At 39.3% G+C, this 7,581-nt stretch overlaps 1 protein-coding gene across 1 annotated transcript; it reads left to right on the plus strand.

The window, feature by feature from the left end:
• Nucleotides 1-235: 235 nt before the first annotated feature.
• On the plus strand, nucleotides 236-484 carry C4H14orf132 (chromosome 4 C14orf132 homolog). The gene has a single exon (XM_054400781.1). It carries the CDS (start codon nucleotides 269-271, stop codon nucleotides 482-484), a length of 216 nt encoding a protein of 71 aa, XP_054256756.1. The 5' UTR covers nucleotides 236-268.
• The last annotated feature ends 7,097 nt before the right edge of the window (nucleotides 485-7,581 follow it).

Below are 7,581 nucleotides of genomic sequence, written 5' to 3' on the forward strand. Positions count from 1 at the left end.
CTTTGGAGCACTGGAGTTTTACTGGATCCACTGCATCTTCTCTTTTTAAATGCATATAATTACAGGTTTTCTGCAATAATACTGATTCTAAGAGAAATGGAAGAAGTATTCTAAAGTGTGTCTGTGATACTCCTGACACTTTAGCACCATGCACAAGAAATTTTGCAGGTTTGCTAGTGGTTTGTCTTTTACAATGACTTCTAGACAGAACAAATGGATATTTGCCTCCAATCTAATTTTGCCATGCCTCTCTTTACAGCTTCCTGTTATGGGAGGAGCCTTTATGGACTCACCCAACGAGGACTTTAGTACAGATTACTCCTTGTTTAACTCATCAGCCAACGTCCATGCAGCTTCTTCCGTGCAGAATCCACCAGAAGAGACATCACGGTCCTCAAATGATGCCATATTGTTATGGATTGCAATAATAGCAACAATTGGAAATATTGTGGTTGTGGGAGTGGTGTATGCCTTCACCTTCTAGGATGACTGTCACTCCCAATGCTGGAAGAGAGGATAACTGCAACAGTATTTGTCCTGTGTATGTATGTGTGTGTATATATATATATATATATATATATGTATATCTATATAAATACATATTGGTAGGGACTTTATTTATTGATTAAGTGCTGGCACAATCATGGACATGAAATGCGAATTAATTGTCTTGAATCTTGATGGCAGAAGGTTTGCATGCAATTGCAAATTGTATGGAGATGAGAGCTTTAATTGAGAACAGAGCCAATACCAGTTTTGTATAGAAATACAAGAGAGACTAATGTGGGTAAGGTAAACACAAAGAGAAAGTGAGATTTACACAGAAAGTGCTTATTTTCTACTGGTTAGATTTTTCTAGCAGCTGTTCTGCATTTTGTCAGCTTTCTTGTGCATTTTTTACTGTGGTATAATGTTGTATGAAATTGTGCTATGTCATGATTGCTGGTTATCTTAGTTTTTCCAGATGGACTAAATGGCATTGGCTCAGTTCCAACAAAGTACAAGTTTGTTATGTGTGATTCTTCAACACATGGGTGCTGTATTCAGAATCATGAGTCTTAAAGCTGTGAAAGGCAGGTGCATGCTATCTAGTACTTGCCTTCCAATCTCAATCACTGTATCTATGATTCGATGCTAAATTTGTCTGCTGTTTGCAGGAGGAGGCACATCTGTTGCAAGGTGCGGCTGGTCTGCAGACCCTCTGCACTCCAGAGGAGGAGCTGTTAAACAGAGCAGCAACACAAGCTCTCCTTTCTGTCTAGAGGTACTTGATTGTAGTGGTTTGTAAATCTGTCCCTTCCAGGAAGCCAAAGCCAAGTATCGTGCTTTTCAGATGATTTCACTGTAATCAAGGTTTCCCACAGCAGCCATATACTTTCATAAGCTTATTGGTGTATCAAACAATATGGGGAAATTATGAAGGCTCATTAAGAGTGAGTTAGGTTTCTGAGAAAACTGGAGTTCAAAGAAAAATTTGATGCTTCTGTGATCACAAGGGAGTAAGTGCAAAAGTCAGGTTGTATGTTGTAGGGTAGAAACAGCAGAAAAAAAGGTAATAAATGACAGATATGCAAGTGCTTGTATTTCAGTATTAATATGTCTCTGGGTTCCAATGTGGCTCTTGGAAGTGGTTTTTAGATATCCTGTTTTAGGTAGCACTCTGATTATCATTTGGATTTGTTCTGTTGAAGAGCACTATTTTCACTGCATTGTGCCCATGAGCAGTTCAAGAGCTGTATCTTCTCAAAACAAGCTGTAGCCTTCCTTGGTTCAGAGATTATAAAATCTTGAGGGAAGAAAAATAAATCACTTCTGTCAGAAACATCCCCTTTCCTCCTTACAAAATAAGCACACATATATAAAACGTCTTCACTTTGAGAGCAGCAAATGAATGCATGTACAAGTATAAGTTTTCTCTCTCATACATCTACTACTCTCATTCCAGAAATCATTGTCTGAAGGCATAGAGACTATTTTTGACATTTGCCTCCCACTGAGCTTGAGGCTGGACTAAGAGCTGGTGAATATATAGAGAGGTTTGGATTTTCTTCTTTAGACTTTAAACCCATTTTCCTGTAGGGCTGGTGGACAGTTACTTGAATCAAAACAGCATACCCCCAATCATTATTTATAATCACTCAGTAGCCACTGTGTATGTTTTGGATTTTTTCCCCCTCTCTAAGAACTGACTGTTAAAGTGGAGAAAGATGCAAACAGAGCTAGTAGGGAGAAGAAAGGAAACTGAAATATTTTGAGGAATTGATCTTCTATGTCTGTATTTATTTTCCATTTTGGAGACAGGACTTCGTGAACATAGTTGAGGATAAATGAGGTCTATGCTAGGAAAAAGTTTGAAAAGTCCAATTCTGAAAGATAACTGGACAGAAACCAAATTCTGCTTATTAACATAGATGTAGCCTCTATAATGGCACAAAAATTATGATTTTCACTGTCCTAAAATATCTATTCTTTCCTTCATAAGCAGAAGAAAATAAAAAACGGGAGAGCTGCATAAATTGTTTATCTTTCTTGTTCTTACACTCTTTACTTTTGCTGAGCAGAAAGCAGTCTGTTAAGCGAGGCTGAAGGTTGCAGGGCAGTTTTCCAATGCAGATCTGCACAGGACAAGGTCTGATGTATCGAACATGGAAATACTGCTTAGTGTAATGTACTATCTACAACCATTTTCTCATATGCCATTGCTTTTGTAATTGTACCAATTGCCCATACATTTTTCTTCAGTGATCCTGCAGGCTCTCTAGTGAGGCCAGATCTTACAAGCACTGTTTTTGCATGAAGAGCAAAACCTTTCTACCATGATTAAAACCAGTTTCACACTGTGAAACTACTTTCCCAATGGGATTATTCTACTGCTTAATGAATTTGCCAATGGACTGTTTAAATTTCCTAGAATATTAATCTCAGTGCAATTAGCAATGTTTGTGTCTCCCTCGTAAAGCATTGGACTGAATTCTTCATCCGTGAAGAAGTGCATTAGAGTGGGAACAGCAAAGAACAACCACTCTGCTGATGAAACCCAGTGACACTTTTGTGTTGCTTTTCCAGAAGAAAGTGCCCTGCTTTCATGTGAAATTGATAGTAATAGCAGGAGCATTGAAAATCAGTGAATTCTGCCTCTTCCTCATCCAGATCATGATCACACATATTTTCGTGAGTTGTCAAGAAGTACTAGAGAGAACTTTAATTAAAGTAATTGGCATGACAGAGTGACATGACAAACTGGGTGCAGATAACAAGTACATACATCATTAAACTGCACACTAACTATACAGCTTTTCTGTTGAGAAAAAATAGTTTTAGGATAGAGGTGCAAGAATACTGCAGACAAGGGTCTGCACAGTATATATATATTGCCAGGTATAGTAAAGATCCTTAAAACACAGTGGGCAAAGCTGGTTCAAGCTTAGGTAGTAATAACATGTACAGTATGGTTCTGAATGTTGTGTTCTGGCTTCGTCCACTACAACTGCTTCTGTCTTCTGGAAGGTTTAAATTCAACCATTGAAAAAGAAGAATCATGAAGTTTAGAGAAGCCACAGAGGAAAGTGGAGAACTGGATGAATGGTGGATGTCTCATAGGTATGGTCCTATGGAAGGTGTTACCTCTTCTTTACATGGGTATATGTTATACCCTGGATTGTCAATGCAGCTTGACTTGGCGCATTGTAGCTTCTGCTTTCCTTGGGGCCAGGCAGCTGGATAACTGCTGTCACTCACTGAAGGGTGTGACAAGGAAGCCAAAACATTCATCAGAGCTGTTTTCTGAAGCTCTTTTGTCAATCCAGAAGTAAGTGCTTTGCTGAGTACTTTATGCATCAGTATGAGAGCAAAATTCCCCTTAGAGAAGCTTTAAATAAATGCATCTACCAAAGGTAAGTTACAAGACCCTGAATAGAGTTTAATCTGCAGCTGAGAGAGCACAACACGTTCTATATGCAGCGTGAGACTCCAAGCTATGTTGCAAAAAGCAATACTGTATGTGCTCTGCAAAGTTGTTCATGAGCCGTGGGAAGCAGGTAGACAAACTGGATTCCCTAATGTGTCTCTTGTAGCTGTGGCCTTGGGATCAATAGAAACAAATCAAGTAATTGAACTGCCTCTTAAGATTATTTTTGCATATAAGCAGCCAGCAGCTCAATATGGCAGCTGTGCTGCCACCACAGCAGAAACTAAAGACATCAGATAAGCGAGCAGGGCAGGGAAACCCACACGACTACTTCCATTATGTTTTATCTGCAGGGTTTGGAGTCTGCCTGTCCACAGCATTAAGATCTTCCTAAAATAAAACAAGGGAGGGGGATGTATTTCTGTGTCAACACACTTGCAAAGCTGAACAACAGAGTTTGAAATGGATGCAGCAGTAGTAGCATAGAGGCTCATCTGCTACAAATAACGTATTTAGCCATCTGAATGGGTAAGAGAGCTGATAGATACCTCGGAAGTAATGAAATCTCCTCTCTAAAATCATGGTTTGCAATAAAGCTTGAGGGCAGTCAGCATCTCACCAAACTGCTGAGCAGCCTATAATAATGAGTTCTTCATCAAGAGTTAATAGAAGCAGCTGTTCATCACACGTTTCACCCTGTATGTCCATATGAAAATAAAGGAAAAATGCCCCCTTGTATCTGGGACCAAATAAACCCAGGAGTCTTTAATCTGTAAATTGTTAGATATTTTGTCTGTTATTAGAAGCTTTTGGTATTCTCTCACAATTCCAATTGTTAATATTCTCTTCATATTTCTCTGCAGGCTCCTGAAAGTTCCTAATTTCACATAGCTTTGTCCATTTATCCTATGTAATTTTGCCGTGTTTCATGTGGCTAATCACAGAGCAGAATCTGGAAAACTAGTCTTTTTTAAGGATGATTTCCATTCTTGAGCAAAACATGCCAAAAATTCAAAATCCCAGCTTCTTCGCTTTCAGAGCATTCAGAGCTCTAGAGAATTGGATTTCATCTGGTTAACGCACAGAAAGAAAAGGGGCAGTCAGGTCCCTGGTGATAATGTCAGACATCAGGATTCGGACAGGCTGAGCTGAGCGCTTCATTAACTCCTGCTCTGCCACTCTGGCTGCACTGGCTTCCTGGACACAGCCTGAGCTGAGTTCAAATGAACCATCAAGTACAGCATCTGCTTCCTCATCCTACAGCTTGTCAGTCCTCAGGGAAACATGCATTTATTCCATATTTATTATATGAGCCATATTCTATTAGGTATATTATTATTAATACATTGGTCTGCCACTCATAAGTAGGGATAGTTTAATATGTAGTTAGCTCTTTGCCTGTGGTCTGGAAACATCCTGAAGAACTCAAAGCATCCCAAGGCTTTAAAGTCTCCTACCAGCCTTGATCTGACACTGTTTTGTGTTCCCTCCTACAAACTTCTCAGTGCCCTTTATCTTGTCTTTCCAGCTTGAAACAGTGAAAATAAAGTCAGTACTATGCTGTTCACTAGATGTGTAGGGCACTCCTAACATCTAGAAACCAACCATTTTAATTTTTGGCCTTTCAGGCACAAAGATGGAGAAAAGTCTTCAGCTGTCTACCTAGGACACTCTGGAGGAATATATGCCTTTGTAGAACAAAATGCATAGTGTTTTTATCTCATCCTGGCCTATTCCAGAGCATTTACACCGAGACAACATGACCAGACCTACTTTTGCAATAGCTTGTTTTGGTAATTACAGCAACACAGCCAGGAACTGGAAAAGAAAACAACTCTGATAACACAAACCTGACACATACCTAATCAGCTCAGTGACATTCCTCTGAAGGCAGATTTGCCTGAATGACATAGGCAGACTTGTTCTGTTGGTATTAAGGCAAATACCCTTTCAGATGAGCACCAATTATGTCTCCATCTTTTTGAGAAGTCTTGGGAGCATTGTGCCGCTCCTTCTCTCTTTCCTATGCAGGCTGCTAGTGAAGACATTTTTCAGTTGTAAAATATAGTTGAAAGTGTTGATAGAATGCATATAAGATTTACCTTCCAAGGCTCTACTTAGTCTCACTGAAAAAGCAAAAATCACTGAAATTTCTTAATTATTGAATGCTAATCAGTCAAGTTTCATCTGTCTGGTAGCATCAACTCATTTTAGTCTAAAGCCTTATGCCAACAGATCTCAAAGGGATCTCACTGTTACCCAGACTTTAAAAAAGCTAAAAACAGAGACAAGTAACTTCTGAAGAATGTCTCAAAATTCAGTGGCCAATCCTTTAGGTTGTGTCATTCCTCCCTTGGCATCCCTCCCATTGTCACCATCACACATCTCCATGCCTCCATTTTATTTCTTCCTTTGTTTTCTCTATGTTCTTTTCATTCCCTGATATCAGATGCAAGTGTTTGGAAGCCATAATGTTCTTCAGCCCTTCTTAACATCCTCTGTGACTGACCTTCACTGACAGTAAGAGTAGTGTAAGTAAGGATTCATCACAGTAAGTGCATATCAGGTCTCTTCCTGTAGGAAGATCGTAATCATTATCTGCCTTAGCAATCTGCAAAGCTTTTCCCCCAAGCAGAAGAATAAGATATGCCATACAGCCTGGTAACTGCATGGTCAATATCCATACAACCCAAAGCTCCTTTTAGATATTCAGATTTTATAAATAAACTGCCCTCTTCTGCAGTCAGCATTTACTGAGCTGTTCATAACCCAAAGTCCTCTGTTACTTTTAGAAGATCAGGATGAGTGGTAATGCAGTTAGGGTGAGGCAAGGGGAATGGAAGTGGGCATTAGGAAGAACAGAAAAACTCTGTATGATTTATTGTAGGGCCATGGCCATTAAACACTAGCCTACTGAGTAAAGAAAAACAACACCAATATGCTAAGCTATTTCAAATTTAGTCACACCTGTAATTCTCAGATGCCCAGCCAAGCTGCTACAGCCATATCAAGCATTTTTAAGTCTTAGTATAACCCAAAGGAAGTGTATTCCTTTGCCAGAAGTAAGAGCTGAACTGCCTCCCTCACAGGTTCCTTTTGGTTCTGGTATTGTTTTGGGAGCTGGTTGCATTTCTTGGGGAGTTCAGTCCCACCAATGAGCAAATGCAATTGAACTGCTCACAGATCTAGGCCTAAAACTTTTCAGTTATTGCTTTTATAAGGATGACTGGAGTTCCAGATGCTGCATGCTGAGGGACCTTTGCTTCCACCTGGAGTCAGCTGGATTAATAACACTTCTACAGTTCTGACATCTGCTTCAGTGGATCAACTTGCAGGACTAGCTCTGGGTTGCTGGAGTTTTATTTTATATGTAAAGATATCTGTAATTTCCTAATGAAAGACAGAAAGCAAGCAGGATGTTGTATTTTTTTAAATGAGAAGGTAATAACAAACAAGTCAGAATATTTTGATAGATATGCTGGAAGGGTATATAATGTATTGAACAGTTGCACAATTTTTTCTATTGTCTGAGCGCCTAACCTCTTTCTTTAACAAAGATCTCTTTCATTTCTGAAGTTTCAGAGTTTGAAAGGAGTGGATTGCAACACTTCTATGACGTTTTAAACTATTGTAACTAAATTCAGTAGCTAGCTTTTTCAGGTAACCTTTGGGGC

Source organism: Indicator indicator, chromosome 4 (genome assembly GCF_027791375.1).
Source record: "Indicator indicator isolate 239-I01 chromosome 4, UM_Iind_1.1, whole genome shotgun sequence".
NCBI classification, from domain to species: Eukaryota; Metazoa; Chordata; class Aves; order Piciformes; family Indicatoridae; genus Indicator; species Indicator indicator.